The sequence below is a fragment of the Tachysurus fulvidraco genome, chromosome 1, assembly GCF_022655615.1.
Source record: "Tachysurus fulvidraco isolate hzauxx_2018 chromosome 1, HZAU_PFXX_2.0, whole genome shotgun sequence".
In the NCBI taxonomy this organism is placed as follows: Eukaryota; Metazoa; Chordata; class Actinopteri; order Siluriformes; family Bagridae; genus Tachysurus; species Tachysurus fulvidraco.
In genome coordinates this window covers 47,068,854-47,089,365 of record NC_062518.1, presented here as the reverse complement: position 1 = coordinate 47,089,365, position 20,512 = coordinate 47,068,854, and the positions used below count along the sequence as shown (strand labels likewise).

The 20,512-nt window shown below is 41.9% G+C and overlaps 1 protein-coding gene across 2 annotated transcripts in view; it reads right to left on the bottom strand.

Annotated features, from left to right (window-relative positions):
* Nucleotides 1–20,512, bottom strand: part of ptprn2 (protein tyrosine phosphatase receptor type N2) — a 202,186-nt gene that overhangs the window by 129,884 nt on the left and 51,790 nt on the right. For both annotated transcript variants that reach the window (XM_047817727.1, XM_047817734.1), the window contains 7 exons: nucleotides 11,251–11,362; nucleotides 10,342–10,438; nucleotides 8,326–8,719; nucleotides 7,958–8,206; nucleotides 7,816–7,856; nucleotides 6,334–6,746; nucleotides 4,699–4,785 (listed from right to left, as the gene is read on the bottom strand). In XM_047817727.1, coding sequence (XP_047673683.1) covers nucleotides 4,699–4,785; nucleotides 6,334–6,746; nucleotides 7,816–7,856; nucleotides 7,958–8,206; nucleotides 8,326–8,719; nucleotides 10,342–10,438; nucleotides 11,251–11,362 — 1,393 coding nt within the window. The remainder of the gene's footprint in view (nucleotides 1–4,698; nucleotides 4,786–6,333; nucleotides 6,747–7,815; nucleotides 7,857–7,957; nucleotides 8,207–8,325; nucleotides 8,720–10,341; nucleotides 10,439–11,250; nucleotides 11,363–20,512) is intronic.

The window sequence follows — 20,512 nt, the reverse complement described above, 5'->3', positions numbered from 1 at the left end:
TGGGTGTTGCAGTCATATTCATAAATCAGCTTTTGTGTTGCACAAAACAAACATCCAGCACACATTACTCATGTACTTCATCAGTTACACTGGCTACTTGTCTCACACAGAATCAAAGAACAAACATACTGTTAGTGTACAAACCAATACATTGACTCCTTGCCTTTCTTATCTCTTTGTGTTCTTGAGCATTACACTCCTGCTCTGTCTCTAAGCACCACCAGTATTGGTCTACTGCCATCTTACACCCTTTTCCCCCCAAAAAGCTTTCCCCTTCTTCTTCCTTTCAGTTCTGTTACCTACTAGCATACAGCCAATACATGTTGGTACAAGAGGTCAGTAATGGCTTCAGCAGACCAGAGCAAATAGTCATTAGCAAGGCATGTTGCCTGGGGTAGTAAAATTATATCATGAGTTAATGCCCAGATTACTACAGATCTTCAGGAAAAGAATTCCCCCATATACCGACCCAATTCTCTTTAAGTCTTAGGCAAGTCGTGGCCTAATGGTTAGAGAGTCTGACTCGTAATCCTAAGGTTGTGGGTTCGAGTCTTGGGCCGGCCAAGACTGAGGTGCCCTTGAGCAAGACACCAAAGCCCCCCAACTGCTCCCCGGGCGCCGCAGCATAAATGGCTGCCCACTGCTCCGGGTATGTGTTCACAGTGTGTGTGTGTGTTCACTGCTGTGTGTGTCCACTTTGGATGGGTCAAATGGGTCAGAGAACTTTCAGACCCAACACCTTCTCAACCCATCATCTGTTAAATCAAACTCAACACCTCCTACCTTCAAATATGCCACATTAAACCATTATTCTAATTGTCCATAAAGTCTCGAAGTGCTCGTTCCACCTCTGTTGCCCCTCCTCTACTAGTGCTCTTATTATTTAAAATGGACAAACTAACAGGCATAGTTCTAATAAAATCCTGGAAGGCCTCACCCTCTCACTTAATAATACGTCCCTGGTTTAATTCAGACGTTCTACTTTTGTGTCTGTCTGTCTGGCAATAGGTCAAGAATGACAGTACGGATCTCAGAAGTGAGCCCAAGGCAGAAGGGACGTAATTGCAGACTCCTTTTTTATGTAGACCTTTCTAAAGAATGCTGTCAGAGCAGGCAGCTTGATCAAAAGCAAAGGCAGCCATGGTAATGAGAGGCAAATCCATAATCATTGTCTGAAAGCCGGGCTGAGGTCAAAGCCAGGAAATAACTGGAACGGCAGCAAACAGAGAAGCAAGGTACACAGGAATCTAGGAAATGAGTAAATTAGGAGTGAGGAATGAACAAATGCAGGAAATGGCTTAGATATTCTGGAATGGGAAAGGCTTTACAAAGGCACAAGACAAACCTAGGAATGTGTATAAAGGATAAGAGGCTCTTTAATATGTATAGGCCAAGGACCAGGACCAAGCAGAAGAAGCTATCAGAAAGGTCCACCAGCTTAACAATTGGCTTACATAACATATACGTACGTACCTTTATTACGCGTGAAGCCAAATCTAATCTTAGATGCGCAAAAATATTTCTTCCCTAGCCATAAGCCATTGCTTTGCCCTTTACCACATTTCTGATGTTTCTTTCGGTTAAAAAAATCCTATGACTCATGTAGCCACAACCTCCGTCGTACACCTCCGTAAAAGTTCCTACGAAGCAGGTCATGTCAGGAATGTTGCACTTCATACATATCTGGGCCAAATAAATAGATTTTCCACCGGTAAAACTAAAAATCAACATTCCACACATGTCCGTCATCACTCTTAATCAACAGAGGAGAAACGAATGGAGAAATCTTAGCCTGGTTGAGTTGTTTATACCCGAGAGCGAAACACACACAGCCTATGCTAAGATCCATTATGCTACACCAGCAGCTCAAACCAGTACTGCTGAAGCCTTTACAGATCTGTGATAACCTTTACTGGCTAAGATAACACTCTCTGGACATGTGCCAGCTTGACTGCACCATCCCTGCATTTAACTTCTATTGACCTTCCCTGGCTTTCACTGTCTTATGTTAACATCCTCAGATCCTCAGGCTATTCTGATCTGAGCTCACGCTTACTGCTAAGCGAACACACACTTACATACAGTAGCTCTGCTGCTAGCTTCTACTGAATGTGTTGCTAGTCTAGGCTACTTTATTTAAGCTCTAACCCTCTAGGGGAATTTTAGAGAAGCATGTGCACCTGTGATGGTCTGATGAAAACAAGGGTTTTCATATATATCATCATATAAAATAGAAAAAAATCACTATCCCAATGTGTGCATGATGTATACACAGAATTTGCCAGACGCCCCTTATACAAAGTGGCTTTTATCTAATCTGAGCAATTAAGAGTTAAGGGTCCTTCTCAGGGGTCCAGGAGTGGCAGCTTGGTGTACCTGGGATTTGAACTTTCCAATCAGTAGTCCGACACCTTCAACACTGATCTACCACGTCCACTGATATACAAATGCATGAACATGGGAGCTAAAGAGCTGAGACAGACCAGCAAAGTAGTACTAGTGAGTGACAGCTAATCTAGAGAGTGAAAGCTAACACTAAGAGTGAATGCTAATCCTTGGAGTGAAAGCAAACTCTTGGAATGAAAGTCTGACCTTGAAGTGAAAGCTAACCTTCAGAGTGAGCTCTTGCCTACTGAAAGAATGTAAGGAAAAGATAAAGCTCTGAGGAAACGTTGACTAACATAAGCTAGCTTTGGAAGAAACAATTAGCAAGCAAATGTAAACCCTAGGGGTCACGGTGGCTTAGTGGTTAGCACGTTCGCCTCACACCTGCAGAGTTGGGGGTTCGATTCCTGCCTCCGCCTTGTGTGTGTGGAGTTTGCATGTTCTCCCCATGCCTCGGGGGTTTCCTCCGGGTACTCCGGTTTCCTCCCCCGTCCAAAGACATACATAGGTAGGTTGATTGGCATCTCTGGAAAATTGTCCGTAGTGTGTGAGAGTGTGTGTGAATGAGAGTGTGTGTGCCCTGTGATGGGTTGGCACTCTGTCCAGGGTGTATCCTGCCTCGATGCCCGATGACGCCTGAGATAGGCACAGGCTCCCCGTGACCCGAGAATTTCGGATAATCGGTAGAAGATGATGAATAAATGAATGTAAACCCTTCTTGCAAAAGTATGCTTTGGAGGCAAATGTTAAAATATATTTTGGCTCTGGGAAGCTAAACTACAGCCATAAATTGAGCTACATGTCATGAAGGTGTTCATGGTAACAAAGGTGATAGAGGTGTTAATGGTGACAAAGGTGATGGAGGATTTCAGGGTGATGGAGGTGTTCAAGGTTATGGAGGTGATGGAGGTGTTCAGGGTGATGGACGTGATGGAGGTTTTTGGGGTGATGGAGGTGTTGGAGGTATTCAGGGTGAGGGAGGTGTTCAGGGTGAGGGAGGTGATGAAGGTAATGGAGGTGTTCAGGGTGAGGGAGGTGATGAAGGTAATTGAGGTGTTCAGGGTGAGGGAGGTGTTCAGAGTGAGGAAGGTGATGAAGGTATGGAGGTGTTCAGGGTGAGGGGGGTGTTCAGGGTGAGGGAGGAGCTCAGGGTGAGGGAGGAGCTCAGGGTGAGGGAGGAGCTCAGGGTGAGGAGGGTGTTCAGGGTGAGGAGGGTGTTCAGGGTGAGGGAGGTGTTCAGGGTGAGGGAGGTGTTCAGGGTGAGGGAGGAGCTCAGGGTGAGGGAGGAGCTCAGGGTGAGGGAGGTGTTCAGGGTGAGGGAGGTGTTCAGGGTGAGGGAGGTGTTCAGGGTGAGGGAGGAGCTCAGGGTGAGGGAGGTGTTCAGGGTGAGAGAGGAGCTCAGGGTGAGGGAGGAGCTCAGGGTGAGGGAGGGGCTCAGGGTGAGGGAGGAGCTCAGGGTGAGGGAGGAGTTCAGGATGAGAGAGGTGTTCAGAGTGAGAGAGGAGCTCAGGGTGAGGGAGGAGCTCAGGGTGAGGGAGGGGCTCAGGGTGAGGGAGGGGCTCAGGGTGAGGGAGGGGCTCAGGGTGAGGGAGGAGCTCAGGGTGAGGGAGGTGAGGGAGGTGTTCAGGGTGAGGGAGGGGCTCAGGGTGAGGGAGGGGTTCAGGGTGAGGGAGGTGAGGGAGGTGTTCAGAGTGAGGGAGGGGCTCAGGGTGAGGGAGGGGCTCAGGGTGAGGGAGGGGCTCAGGGTGAGGGAGGGGCTCAGGGAGGTGAGGGAGGTGAGGGAGGAATTTGACTGTGGCCTGAGGTCAGTGAACAGAAGAACAGATGTAAGATGGACAGCAGATAGAGATGTATATGTGATGAGAATAAATCTGCACAATAAATCTTGGACATCAGTTTTCGGTTAAAAAAAAAAGATAAGAAAAAAAAAACGAGTCTGGAATCCAGAGTCCAGAGCTTTCAGTCTCATTATGAAACACTCGCTAATCAAGCCACCAAGAGGGAGGTTAAAAAATAACACACACCTACACACTTTCTATTTTATATCAAACTCTCTCTCTCTCTCTCTCTCTCTCTCTCTCTCTCTCTCTCTAACACACACACACACAGTCAATATTCCTATAGGTCAAATGCAGTTACACAGTGCAACTTTTAAAATGAACAATCAGTCCAAACAGAAATGTGATTTTCACCCCCACACACTGACTCTTACTGCAACACACACACACACACACACACACACACACACACACACACACTAAAATATGTTGATTATAGGCGATATTTGCCCACTTTGTGCGTGTGTGTTCTTACGAGAGCTGGAGGAAGTCGGTTACACGCAGGTTTGCTCTCTTAGCCAAGGTTTCCATCAGGTTAAGACCCTGATCAGTGGAAAGAGAGCTAGAGGAAAGAGAGAGAGAGAGAGAGAGAGAGAGAGAGAGAGAGAGAGAGAGAGAGAGATTAAAATACAAAGTGTGTGAAAATTCTACAATAATTGCAGACATACTACTGAAGGCTACTTGATGCATATACATCTAAACTACAAGGTAAAAAATGAAAGGATGAAGGGAACAGGGAAAAGGATGAAAGGATTCACAAAAGGTATGAATGGATCAAAAAAGTGGATCAAAGGTGGATGAAGGTATGGAGGAACATGATGGGAAGAATAACTGAAGAATTTGAAAAAAAGCAGGAAAAAATGGACAGGTGGAAAAAAGCAGCCCGAGAGACAGAAAGAAGAAAGAAAGTGAATGATATACAAAAGAGGAGGGATAAAGGTAAGGATGGAAAGAGAGAGAAAGAAGATGGCAGAGGCAAAAGGATGGGAGAAGCTGGTGGAGGAATGGGGGAAGTGTAAGCAGACAGCAGACACGGGAATGAAGAAAGCAAATGATGGGGGATGAAGGAAATGGTGGAGGAAATAGATGGCGATGGCAGATAGAGGAGTGGAGAAAGGGACTGCAGGACTCAGGTGGTGGAAGAGGCAGACAACAGATAGCTAGATGAAAGAAATCAATAGAGGAGGAAACAGAAAGGAGTCAAAGGTACCGAGAGCAGATGGAGTGAGTGAATGGGGAACAGTTCAGAATGTAAACGGATGGAGGGGTGGACGAATCGGGGAAAAGGATTGAGAGTTACAGTATATGGAAAGGATGGATGGATGGAAAGATGGAGGCATGGAGTGAAGGCATAGAGAAATGAGAATGAGAGATGAACGAGGTGGAAGAGGATGGACAGACAGAATGAAAGCACTAAAGAAAAGGATGAATAGATGGCAGGATAGAGTAAAGGGATGAAGAGAGGATGAAGAGAAAGAGGCACGGACTTGAGGGATGGAAGGAGAGAATGGAGAGATCGAGGAACAGATTAGAGGAACGGAGGGATTGAAAGAGAAGATGGGAAGATGGACAGAGAGATGGAGGAAAAGCGTGGAAGAGGCGGCTCAGGTGGCTTCAGTGCTTTGATAAATCACTCACATTTTCCTACAACAAAGCAAACACTACGGCGCAAATGGGATTCCTGTAAAGTGTGATTCGCTATCACACACACACACACACACACACACACACACACACACACACACACACACACACACACACACAGGAATCGATACACACTCATTTACACTTATATATTTGCAAAATTACATTCAGACAAACATGTATAGATACACACACACACACACACACACACACACACACACACACACACACACACAAAGGTGAGAATGAAAATGATTTGAAGCTATTACCTTGCAAATTTGTGTGTGTGTTTGTGTGTGTGCGTGTGTGTATGTGTGTGTGTGTGTGTGTGTGTGTGTGTGTGTGTTTAAGCTGAAGGTCCAGCAGCTATAAATAAATCGACTCCTCCTGACCAATCAGAATCCAGCATGTACCTTGATCAGATGTTCCTTGTTCCTTCTACACTAGTGAGCAGGCGGTTACTCACTCCTGTGTGATGATGTAGCCGAAGTATTCGTCACGCCGAGGGGTGGAGTATGCCGTCACATCCACCCTGAACTTTTTCTCCACATGTCCACCTTTCTTCTCCACTTCCCCTTCCTCTGTGTGGTTCTCCTTGCGCCGAGCATCTGCATCCACGTCATCTTCACCACGCAGCCACTGCTCCACCTCGGCATCTCCTGTGAGGTGCAGATCCACTGTGTCTGGCTCCATCTTCTTCTTGGTTAAGTCCACGCTGGTCTGAGTGGTGCGACTCTGAACAATCTCCACTCCAGCTGATTTCAGACCTGCAGGTGTTTGTGGGAGACTGAGAGGGTCCAGGAGGGACGTTTCATCAGTAGCCTCAGGACTGGAGTTCCTGTCCAGGAAGTCCAGGAGCTGACTGATAAAAACTTTATCCTGTAAAAACATGGACATTCTGCTTGTTAGAGATTGTTTAGAAGGCTTATCCTCTGTCTCCATCCCTTTGCTCTATCATTCCACACTCGCCTTTCCTCCATCCATTCACCTATGCTTCCATCTCTCCCTCAATCCCTTCAACCTATCCCTCCACACTCTCCCTCCATTCTCTGGTTATACAGAAATTATCCAACCTCTCCCTCAATCCTTACATTCTCTTTTCATCTCTCTCTTTGCTCTATCCCTCCATCTAGCCCTCTACTTCTCCATCCTCTCTCTCTATCCCTCCATTTCTACATAGTTTTTCTCCATCCGTTCACTCTATCCCTCAAATCTCTTCCTCAATTGTGTCCGCCATTTCTCCACATTTCTCCCACAGTCTATCCCTCCATTCTCTCATTTAGCTTCTGTATCCTCTCCCTCCATCTCTCCATGAATGCCTTCACTCTATCCCACCATCTTCCCCCTCCATTTTTTTACATCCACCACTTCACCCTCTACCTCTTTTCCCTTTGCTCTATCCTTCCACCGTCTCCTACCACCATCCCCTCCCTCCATCAATTCACTCAATGCCTACATCTCTCCCTCCATTCTTTCCTTTTCACTTCCCCACCCCTTCCCTCAATCTCACCATCCTCTTCCTCATTCTATCCTTTAACCACACCAATCCCTCCATACTGTATCTTCACTATTTCTCCATCTTTTCTCTTTAAGGCAGCTGATGGTGATTCAGGTGATTGGACTCCTCCATGTTTTACTGTACACCCCCACCCCCACCCCCGATGACACTGTATATGGTGATAGATGCTGGGGTAATTATCCTGATCTGAAACTTTAATATTGGCACCTGCCTACAGCCTGCTTGTTGGGTCAGTCCCATTTTCTCCCAAGATAAATTAATGTTCAGTATCAAAGCAATCATCATCCATCACAGCATCTAATTTATAAAGTTTTGAACAGAAATCCATTCGATGGTAAAAATACGTATCAATCATTCTCTTATGGCGTCAGAAAAGGAGTCTTTTGTCACATTTACATGGTGAGAAGCTGTGCAGCTGCAGTTGTTTACCTTTCCCTCTGCTGCTGGCTTGCTTTCTTTAGTCTGCCCATCTGTAAGCCATAAGCACCAAATATTACACATAATTACACAAGCTTACGTAACTGGAACGATCAATAACAAATCATTTCAACATGATTGACAGCTCTAATACCTTTGGCTGGGAGATCCTGTCTAGATCTTTCTTTAAGCTGCCCTTGTGCATGTGGCTCCTTCTTCATTGCATCATTATCATCATCATCATCTACCGTTACCTCACGACCTTTGACCCCTTCGCTATCATCTACCACCTGCAGGGCCTGAGTGATGACCTCAGAAAGCTGGTCAAGGTCGTTCAGGCTCAGGGTGTCCATGTTAACGCTCTGCTGTCCGAGCTTCTTCACCACACCTTGGATGAACTTCTCTGGAGAATGAAGAAGGAAAACGAATGAAATAAACCTAGAGGAGGTTCTGGTATAACACATCTGTGAGCATTATTTGGTTTAAGGAGCAGAAAAAAATGTTAGAAAATAATATTCCTACCATCCACTGAGCTGAGGGAGTCTTGAGTTTTTGGCCGGTTTGCTCCTGACCTAAACAAGAGTTTGTCAATTCTGGGTCGAGGAGGTCGCCTTAAATCACCTGGAACTTTCCCTGCTTTGGCAGGAGAACTATGCTGAAGCTGGAAGTGCTGGAGATCCTTCTGAGATGGAGCTGCAGGTGGTTCTTTTGGCTCTGACTGCAGGTACTGCTGCAGCTCGGAGAGAAGCCCGTTTTGGTCCAGGAGCGCAGTTCGGTCCACTGGTTTAAGTCCAGGCCAGTATTGGTGTTTGGGGCCTGGACGTGGCTGAAGGAGCGAGGTGGATGGTCGTGGAGGTGGCCGTGCTTTAGGTTCTATGATCAAATCCAGGAGATCAGACATTCCTTTAATTTTGTACTGAAAAACAAAAGGAATCGATCGGCTTTATTGAGAAAGTGTAGAGAAAGGAACGGCTTGAGATTGACTAACGACTGAGAATGTAAAAATAAAAACCTTTATTCAGGACATGTAACAGAGACGGATATAAAGATTAGGTCAGTAAATTTCCTGTTGACTCAAATTTAGTATGATTATTATTTGATTATTATTGCGATCATGTATTTAGGATCCAGGGAATGAAACATAACCAGGAGATCAATTGTTTGTTCATTGCAGTTTCGATTTTGTTGGATGAAAACTGATTGAAATAAAGATTCTCATCATCTGGAGGAGTCCAAACCTTAACGTACCCCCACATACAGTATTTACCCTCACATATACGTATAATGTGGTACATCAAACAGCTCCACGGTCACATACAGAGAAAAACCCATGCTCTATTGAGACACGGAGGTCGTCTCATCAGGACGTCCCTGTTTGTCGGTTAAAGATAAAACTTTGGTTATTGTAAGTAATTGCACATTTTTTCATACCTTATTAAACTTATTAAAGAAAGAACAGAACCAGGAACGTCTCCCAGACCTTTAAACATAAACATAACTATATACTGATAAAATAACAATGTGACATAATAATTAATTCATTAAACATTGATTTCAATGTTATATACTTTTACTTATACTTTTGCTGTGTTAATTCCTGTGTTCAGTAGAGTCTAAAAAAATCCAAAAACACAAATAATGAAGAATTAGTTTTAGTTAAATCATGTGCTGTTGAATCTGAAGGCACGTCGGATAACAGTTAGCATTCAGATTAAGAGTAGTGCTGTGTGTGTAGCTGATATAAAGCAGGGAACAGCAGGGTGGATTTCCATAGCGTCTCTAAAAGCACTGTGGGAGTCCGTTGTTGGTCGGAGCTCTGAACTATTCCTCTTCCCCAGCATCCCTGCTCTGGGACAGATGTTCTAAGGCTTTGTGTTGTCTCTCTCTGGTTTTCACCTCCAGCTGCATGAGAAGGAACCTGAGCTCTATCTTAAATATTATGATGAATATTCATCAAAGCGCCGTGCCAATCTGGCGTGACATCAGAATTACTGCAGAGCTCTCGCTTTTATCCCCGGAACGAGACGAGAAAAGTATGGTAGGAACTAGATGTTTTCCATGTTCTATATGTGAATGTGAGGAAAAAAAATCAATCACGGAAAGAATTGAATTGCATAGAAATATGTATATGTATAAAATTAAATACATAAACAACTCAAAAGCAAAAAAAATAAACAAACAAATAAATAAAATTGGATTTTTTTTTAATTGTGGAAAATTCATTTCAAATAAAAAATATCACATTTAAATTATTTAAATTTAAATTTAGATATTTATATAAAATTCCTATGTTAAAAAACATTTATTTGCAATTAACTAATTAATAGTGCAATTAAATGTGTAATAATTTGAATCATGATTTTAATGACTTCAGAATAAATGTATCATATGTAAAAATTACTAATCAGAATATATCAATCTACTCACTCACACACACACACACACACACACACACACACACACACACACACACACACACACACACACACACACGTTTATTAAACAGAAGTCAGATTGTTCAGAAAACTCGACCATCACCTTGCCTTGAAGTCCTTGTTTGGAGGTGGTGACATCTGCAGGTAAGAAGCCAAGTTCCTGTAGGTACTTCCTGTTGTCACCATGGCTAGACTGAGCCCTATGGACACAACAACCGTGTCATTTATTCCAAAGAGAAGGAATGTGGAAAAAACAGGTTCTGTCAAGTCGCTAATCAGATCTTAATTACATTTTCACCTTCATTTAGCTAGCAGTCACAATTCCTGTGGTAAATTTAGTTATCAGTCACTTCCTGTGGTAAATTAGGTTTAGCTAGCAGTCACAATTCCTGTGGTAAATTTAGTTATCAGTCACTTCCTGTGGTAAATTAAGTTTAGCTAGCGGTCACAATTCCTGTGGTAAATTTAGTTATCAGTCACTTCCTGTGGTAAATTAAGTTTAGCTAGCAGTCACAATTCCTGTTCTAAATTTAGTTATCAGTCACTTCCTGTGGTAAATTAAGTTTAGCTAGCAGTCACAATTCCTGTGGTAAATTTAGTTATCAGTCACTTCCTGTGGTAAATTAAGTTTAGCTAGCAGTCACAATTCCTGTGGTAAATTTAGTTATCAGTCACTTCCTGTGGTAAATTAAGTTTAGCTAGCAGTCAATTCCAGTGGTAACTTTAGCTAGCAATCACTTCCTTTGATAAATTTTGCTAGCAGTCTCTTCCTGTGGTAAATTAAATTTAGCTAGTAGTCACTTCCTGTGCTAAGTTCAGATATGAGTCAATTCCTGTTGTAAATTAACTAGTAGTTTTGTTTATTCTGGAGAAAAATGTTTAATTTAGCAAGCAGTCAAATATTAAACATTTTTCTCCAGAATAATTTTTTTTTAAATATATACTGTATATTATTGCTATTCTTTGCTAAAAGCCAGTGGATAAAATACTAGTGGCAAACGCAGCAACTTACCGTAACTTGTAAGCAGGAAAGTTTTTGCCGAGGCGTCGTAGGGGGACTTTAGGCAACGCTAGCAGTTCTCTGGAAATCACCTGCTGTGTAGCATCATCTTGCCATGTATAACCTGTCAGAAGAATACAGGAAGTCAGAGATACAGGACAGAACATGAACTAAACATTGAACAAATAAGCATCGTTAGGGGAAATATATCAATATTCATATAATTCCTGTTCAACTTAGGAACATTGGTATAAAAATCTAGCATAATAGCTGCTATTCACATTCAGTCCATGTTATTGACGTTCCTGATTAATGAGCAGCTAAATGTGTGTGTACATGATGCTTTTACATAAAGATGAATCTCTGGCTAAACAAAGAAAAGTCCAGAAGGTCAGTTTGTGTGTTTTTAAGAGTTGCAATACAACAAATCCGCACAGCGGAAACAACTTTCTAAAAGAGCATGAGGGTTAAGGATGACTATTGCTTTTTTTTTATTTTTGGTATTTATAAATCAAAAATTTAATGAATACTTTGTAACTCGACCTTGAGTGTTAGTAAAGTTTAATGAATGGTTTATTTAAATGTTTGTCTGAAATTTCTCTTAGAAATAATGGAATGCATGGTTTCTATGGTGATGAACAACCTTCCCTTGTTCGATCTGGACTTTGTTTGTTTTTTCTTTGTGTTTTCAGGTTTCGTGTCCTGCCTCATTAACTCACCACACAGAACTTTTTCACAGTAAATGTGAAATGTGTTTGCATTATTAGTATCATGGTACAAGTTTAAATGTAACTGGAGCTATTTATTTACCGTGTTCTAAATTTAGATTCAAATTTCCTTTAGATTCAAATTTCCTTTCGTTCTTTACACCTTTATCGTGTTTATAGCTGTAGTGTTGAATTTGTATTACATAGTCGTATTTCTGAAGTGTTATTGAAAATGGCGTTTAAACACCTGCCCTTAGACGTCCAATATAAATGATTTTGAAGTACAGAAATATAAGGAAATGTTAATAAAAATTTTTAAAAATCACAGTTCTATAAGTAATTGTAAAAAAAATAAGTAAATAATTGAAAGACTTGCACAGTATTTCAGAGTAAGCCAGTGGTGAGCGAAAGGAACGTTTCACACGTGTAATGTAGAAGTGGGGTTAGTACGTCTTTTCCTCCTGCTCTAAAGCTTTTATTGTGTTAACTCCACATCACATTGCTGAACATTTACAGTGTGAAATGACGCGGTGTTAGAATCTAACGGCTTATTGTTTAGCAACAGGCATGCAATCGGCGCGTGATAACCTCATAACACGTGAAAACCAGGATGCAGTTGAACAACACTGCACAAGAATGTTTTGGTAGATATAGTCAGGTGGCAAAACACTGAACATCGTGTAATTGTGTGCGGTAGCGAGGGGGAAAATCTATAATATCAACAAATGTACATCTGCCCAACTACTCAACAAACTTAAAAGGAGCAAAAACAGATGATAAAGCTGTGGAAGATAACAGAACCTGCTCGGGTGCAGAAACAAATACCTGAAAGTTTTTTCCTCTCTTATGTGAAAGAATGAGACGAGACTTTAGTTAAAACGGTGACGTGCTGGATTTATCCAATCAGGTTGCTGACATGCAAATATGCACATGAGAATAAGGTTGCAGCAGGGTTTAGGTATGTATAGTGTGAAACAAGGTGAGATTATGAAGAGCCAGGATTCAGTTTTAACCCCGGGGTCAGTAGGATTAGTGTGAAACCTCTGACTACACAACCCAGGATTCCCTTTAACCAGGGTTCACTAGGACCCTGGGGAAATATTTGATGTGTGAGAAGCCTTTCAGTCAGCGAAGAACGCCACAGAGCGTTAGCATGAATTCTAAAGAAAGTTGGGTTAAATACATAATGAGTTACTCGTGTAAAGCGTTTCTCTTTATCGAATAAGTGATAACGTTAAATTGTTGGACCTTTGTAGACTTTAGTAAATATAAATAAATAAATAAAAGATCGTTTTGAAGAGAAACAATGTGTGATTGCTGAGAGATTCAGCAGGAGAGAATCGATATTTTACTCAATAGTCATTAAAAAAAGAAGCTTTCATTTGGTCTTGATTTCCTTCTGGCATTAGAAAGGTTCTTAGTCACACCATAGTAAGTGCAGTAACTGTAAATAGATTTAAAATGTGAATATTTACAGTGCGCTGTGATTGAACGTTCTTGCGTATGTACGGGGTTTCTGCTTTCTGTCTCCTCGGAGAAACCTGTTTAAATTCTGTAGCGTGTTTAGGGACACTGGTGCTGGCAGGTGCAGGTGTAAATAAGAGATGAAGGGAAATGAGACTGACTGACAATAAAATAGCGTTTTGTTTTTTTTGTTTTTGTTTTTTGGCTTTGCAAACAGAAGCCACTGTTATTTCACTCAATTTGAGTCAGACCGACACGACCTGGACACGGTGTCTGCAAGACAAACATCAAAATACACTGTTTATTAGCAGGAGCAATACACACAATACACCGACGTCATGATGAGATCTGGACTCTGATTGGACAGAAGGTGGTGATTAGTTTTTTTATAACAGCAGCTGTGAGAGGAGCACAGATTAAAAATGAATGTCCTCGTTCTGATTACTGTTTTCATAGCAACGGCTCATTCACGGCGATTTTGCTGACAGGTTGTTGATCTGTAAGAAAGGAGTCTCGAGTGTCACGCTGATTTTTCCGAAAGGAGTTGCATGCTTTTTTTTTGTGGTTTCTATAGTAACATGACAAGCTTCGGGTTTTTTTTCTTGTTGTGTTTTTTTTGGTTTGTTTTTGTGTTTGAAGGTGATGTGGGAATGACTGTTTATAGCTACTATAACATGAGTGAGGACTAACTTTTTTACCAAACATACACAAGAATAAATTGAGGTAGAGATAAATAAAAAAAAATATAAGGTGTTAAGAAAAATAAAACACTTGGGAAGAGTTGATTATCTGTTGATTATTTTTCAATCACCGCACAACACACAGTGTGTTATATTTTGTCTACAAGAATATATTTTCTCTATACTTCTGGAAAAAAAAAAAAAAACTCACAGAATTTCTCCAGACCTGGTGATGTTAATGTGTATCTTTTCACTTTTCCTCAGTGCCTACAGGGCAGCATTCATCCATGCCATCATGCTCAAAACCAAAGCTGCCTCTTGGCAGAATTATCTCCTCATGTATTGACCCAGTGAGTCAGTTGGAATGATTACAGAGCCGAGAGTGTGCCGAGGCTTGCCAAAACAATTTTGCATCCAGGCAGGAAGCCTGTTCTCCATCTCTTCTCGCAGGCCTGATGAGCCTCTGGCCACAAAGAAAAAAAAAAGAAATCAAATTCCACAACATGCAACAAAAATCCAGCAGAGAGATGGAAAGAAAGCAAAAAACAAAACGTTTTGGAGACGAGGCCCGCCCCCGTATGTCGCCTGTTTTGAATATTTCCCTCCTCGAGAACATCAGTAGGCATGCTTAAGAGTTTTTTTTTTCGCCCACTACTCATGCTATAATGTCCACTCAGACGTGCCGGAGATGCTCCTGGGCGTGCGTTGGAATGAGAGGTCACTGACTGAGAGCAGCATTAACAAAGAGATGGATGCATAGCAACGCAGCACATCAAGATCATCTCCCGAAGCATGTCTGGACTTCATTAGCTCTCGATTAGCAAACGACACATCCGAGATTATGTGTTCACATGGAAACCTGATGAAGGGCTTCATATTTTAACTTAACAAGGCTTCAGATGGGGGACAGGGGACCATCCAAGTACGTGTTGTGCCAGCTGCTAGACATCTACCAGCGGTGCTTTGAGACCTTGACACAAATATACGTTTCTATCATCCACGTCGGATTATTGCTTTTTTTTAAATACAAAAAAAAAATATATGCATACGATTAATTCAATAAAATATTAATAGTTAATACATTTTAATCATATTGAGGAAAATCTTTAAGTGCTCCAGGGAAAAGGAACAAGCCAGACTACAAAATTCTGTATAAAACACTGAAAAAAAATCTGTGAGGGAAAAACCACATAGTCAAAAGTAAGCCATGTTTAAAAGAAATGTTTCCAGCAATTTCTTTCTTTCACCCGCAGTTGTGTAAAGGTTATGGGTAGAGGTCATGGGGGTCAGCAGATCTTTAAGATCTTTAAGGCTTGACCATTTGCCTGTAATGATGAGTCAAGATGAGGAGTTTCTAAAGGAAATTGGTAACCAGTGAAGAGTGCAGAGAGCATAGGACCGATGTGATCAGGATTTTGATTACCTCATCAGGCAGTGCTGGTATGGACACAATGAATTTTTTCGAATCGTGTTGAGGAGAACATTGCTGAGCAATAATCCAACTATGATGAAGCAAAGGCAAGGAAACCTGCCTTCGAAAAGTCTGGAGTTTGGAGATAATCTTGAGATAGAGATTTTAGGCATATATATGAAAGATATAGAAGGTTAAATAGGGGTCAGACTTTATAACATCTTGCTTAGAGAAGTTTATGTGTGTTCTGGAAGAATACTGTACGTGCAGAGGGAGGCTAAACATTTGATCAGATGCTCTAAGCCCCAGTCGGGGCCTTGAGTAAGGCCCCTAACCGTCTGTACTACAGGGTCTGTATCAGAGCGGACTCTGTTCTTTTGACCCTTGACTACATAACAAGCTGGTATATGCAGTGAAAAGTATCTCAGCATGCTGTAAGGTAGACAGGACAAATAAAGGTTTCTCCTAAATAACTTCTGTGAAATGATGCTCCATGCTTGCTGATGACCTGGCTGAGGTGGAGACTGTGAAGATGCTGAAGCTGATAACTGATCAGAGAGAATTACAGTCAACTCCTACAGATATTCCTTCTAAATAGGAGAGGAACCCTGCTCAGGGTGAGCTGGGAGAGCCAGGCCATTGTGTCAAAGCCTGATGAAAGGTAAAAAAAAATGAAGATGAACCCCTGTCAGCTGCTGGCAGTAACTTGGATCAGAGCGGGTTCTGTAGGATTTTGTAGACACATAGCTTTTTCATACAGGTTGTTCAGAGACGTAAGATGATCCTACAGTTGGGCGGCAACCACTTTCTTCACGCTTTAGACAGAAATTCTAAATGTTTGAGGCGAGAGCCGATAATAGCTGGTTTGAAAATCAAGCAGATTTATAGAGAGATGTTCACAATAAGATTGATGACAAAACAAGACAATGGGGATAAACAATCGTGATCTAGTTGTAGGAAAAGCATCCGAGGCACAAGGGTGATGACTCGATGTTTACAATAATGTGTTAAATATCACCCAGCATTACCTCAAAAGAATGGACAAGCATGGAGGTTCGGTTGATCCTGATGCCAAAAATTAGCTGAAAAATAAATTCAGTCGTTCATTCAGGAGAAACATAAAAAGGCACACAGCAAATAGTGTTAATAAGAAGAAGAATACAAGCCAGTGGGAGTTAAACAGCACAGACGCAGTCACAGCAAGGGGCAACCACTAAACCGCGCAACATTCCCTGAACTCTCGTCCAAACTAGTCAGGATAAAAGATTTTCATTTGAAGGCTGTATGATAAAACGTAACTTGGACAAACCTCTCTACATCTCAGTCGTTTTAAAATAGAAGGAATGTATGTATATTTAGCAGAGATGCTTATATAAAGCTGTTTCTTAATGAAGGGGGGATCGGTTGCTTAGTGGTTAGCACGTTCGTCTCACACCTCCAGGGTCGGGGTTCGATTCCCGCCTCCGCCTTGTGTGTGTGGAGTTTGCATGTTCTCCCCGTGCCTCGGGGGTTTCCTCCGGGTACTCCGGTTTCCTCCCCCGGTCCAAAGACATGCATGGTAGGTTGATTGGCATCTCTGTAAAATTGTCTGTAGTGTGTGAGTGTGTGAGTGAATGAGAGTGTGTGTGTGCCCTGTGATGGGTTGGCACTCCGTACAGGGTGTATCCTGCCTCGATGCCCGATGACGCCTGAGATAGGCACAGGCTCCCCGTTACCCGAGAAGTTCGGATAAGCGGTAGAAGATGAATAAATGACATTTCCTAATGGCATGAAATCCAGTGAGAGCTGAGGAGGTGAGGTTTCAGGGGCTTGCTCAAATGCCCAAGAATTGGGATTTGAACTCCCAACCTATCCAACATTAGACCAGCACCACTCAGTGACACAATAACCACTTGTACAGATCCTTGTCTATTGATATTAGTAGAAAAACATTTGGTAAATAGATACCAAGACATTATTCAAAATGAACAGATCATTTACTCTTAATGGATAAAAAGAAAGATCAGTTATATGGTGATGTTCTGTTGCATGTGGAGACAAATAATAAGAGAAATGCCAAACAGGGCCGGTTTAAAATACTCCATAACCACCAGGATTGTGTTTTTTAGGATTCGTTTATTCTCTGTAGCATTTCTGAGTAGGAATCTTGAGTCAATAGCGATCTAAAGTTTGAATCCGGATGTTGCTAATAACAGAGTACGCAGGAGTCCAACAGAGTAAAAATGTCGGCAATAATCTCTATTAGAAACAAATAAATTCCATCTGACTTCCAAACCAGATGTAAGAGCATTCAATAATTGCTAATTATATTCGAAGCTAATAAATCAAATCCGAAGCGTAAATGTATGGAATGTCCGACAGAGCATGGCTAGTAATTTGCCGTACAGTTTCGGGTGAAGGTGCGGATTGTTGTAGCTCGACACTCCTGTGACTGCCAAGAAGTTGGGTTGATCCTGTGCATACTGTAGAAGATGCCATGGATATTTTGATGGCGATAGAAGTGATGCAGAGATAATTCATAGCAGCATCCTGGTGCAATATCTTCCTCTACACTCCTCAGTTAGTCAGTATGGACAGGAGCAGATTGCTTTCTGATTGCTTTTGGAATCTGAAATTGTCTCGACCTCTTAATCGTCCACAGCCCCATTAACCACCATCTGTGTTTCGGCTGGTTGCTTTCAAATGTAGATAAGACGGCTAGCATCGATAAACGTATGCTGTAGCACTCTAGCACTTATACAAAACAAACTGTGAGCACTGAACAATCAAAGACTTACCTGTAATAAGTCTGTGTGTGTGTGTGTGTGTGTGTGTGTGTGTGTGTGTGTGTGTGTGTGTGTGTGTGTGTATACATGTTTTTAAAAGTAAGTCACTTCAAAGAAATCTGACAAAAGACAAGCGTTAATTGTGAATACTTACTAAAGTCTTGGCGGTCACGACTAGGCTCTTATAAATGCATATTTGAGGCATTTATATTGGTGTGTGTGTGTGTGTGTGTGTGTGTGTGTGTGTGTGTGTGTGTGTGTGTGTGTGTGTGTGTGTGTGTGTGTGTGTTTTTGAGAGAGCGAGAATATAAAGGACTCTATTATGCACATGCGAGACTTCCCACTTGTGAGGAATATTGATCAAAGCCCAGAAAGGTACAAGAGCCGTCCTCAAAGCAGCTGAATCTGAAGTGGCTGCAATCAGATAAAACCATCAAAGGTTACTTCCCAAACTAGGCCTACAGCACACACAATAACCACATGAATCTGTGATCAAAGATCTCAGCCTGGGCCAAAAAAACACAAATAATCCTGTCGCCACGGAGCGGCCAGCGCGGCCAGGTGCTGACGGGGATCCGTCTTCGGCAGAAAGAAACCGTGAAGATGTTTCGTCAGCGTAACTGAGGAGAACAGCTGAAAATGTCACAATAGGTCTGGATTCATTTCTCTGTTTACTGATTGACAAAGCATCGAGTGTCTGAGACTGTTTTATATATCGTTGTATCGTGTGACATTACTGAGATTTCCACATCAAATTCAAACCGATTTCTCAAACCGATCAAAGCACTTCCTGTTCGAACATCCTGAAGTCGGGCTTTTTTCATTAAAAGCTTTAAATCTTGTTTTAAAATAGGCTCAGGATATAGTCTATAATGCTTCATTCTATAAAACAAAACCCATCAGTAAGATCAGTAATAAGCTTTTACGGTAAGTGTCATGAAAAAAGGTGGTTATGATGTGAACAAGACCACCGACACAACACGATTCTTAGCTCGCTAAAGCACTATTCAGACGGGATTAGTTCTACGTGGGGACGTGGGGGGTAAAGTAATTATTACCAGAGGTTCTCTGTGATTTTAGCCCCGTCCGAATGTGCCATCTCGGTAATCATTACGGACAATGTTAGTAAAGATTACGGCGACTTTTACCTTCTGTAAAAAGGTCCGGAAAAATTACCTCAGGTAATACGAATGTAAGTAGTTTTTCGCGCGTTTTACAAGCATGGAGGCGCCTAGTTGTCTGTTTGCACACGTGATAACAGGAAGCAACATCATACGCGCATGACGACAAGGAGGTTACTGTGGTGCGTAAAGTGAGTTACCCCTCCCACTTCTGCTACTTCCCCACCTAGAACTAATCCAGTCCGAATAGGGCTTAAGTCTTCTGTCTAAACTCAACTTTCCTTCTTCACCACTTCCTTCCAGGTAGGAGATTCATCCAGCCTTTAAAATTCCTAAAACAAAAGAACTGTCAAGTCATTAATATTTTGTGTAATGTAAATGCTCATTATTCACTTTTTTGCTAACTACTAAAAAAGTCACTGGATTAGCATGGTACAAGATGCTAGTCATGAAAGGATGCTAGTAAAACATCTGTGTAGCTTTGAAATCCTCGACAAATGTTGTTCCGGTGTGTCTGGTCCTTGTTCTTTTTTCACACTGAGTGTCTGACTCACTGCAGCTGCCTCCGAATGGCTGCCGCCAAAGCGCTGTGCTAGTCACATTGTTAACTTCACCCTTGCATTGAGTGAATGCTGACCTTCTGCAGGTGCAGTTAGCACATAAACTCTCACAATTAAATAAAACTACACCAGTCACACAGCTAGCAAACATCTGCGTAGCCCACACTCGCGACACCCTTCAAATTCAGTGGAATTGTTCCAGATCCATCTGCCCGTCCTGTTCGGTTCCTGCCAACAAAACACAATGTACATCGCAACACATGTCAAACACCTGCAGAGCTCCATGGAGGAAAGGGTGATCTCAAAAACCAACAATCATAGCATGGTTTCAGAAATACCTACAGTACACCACTGCTGTATTATTAAGATTTAGTAAAACATTATTATTATTATTATTATTATTATTATTATTATTATTATTATTATTATTATTATTATTATGAAAAAAAATTGTCCCAGAATAATAATATAATAATACCCAGAATCAAATATGTTGCTAAAGACACCAGCAGTTACACTGCATCTGTATATTCTCATTCTTCTGTATATTTAATGTCATAAAAAAC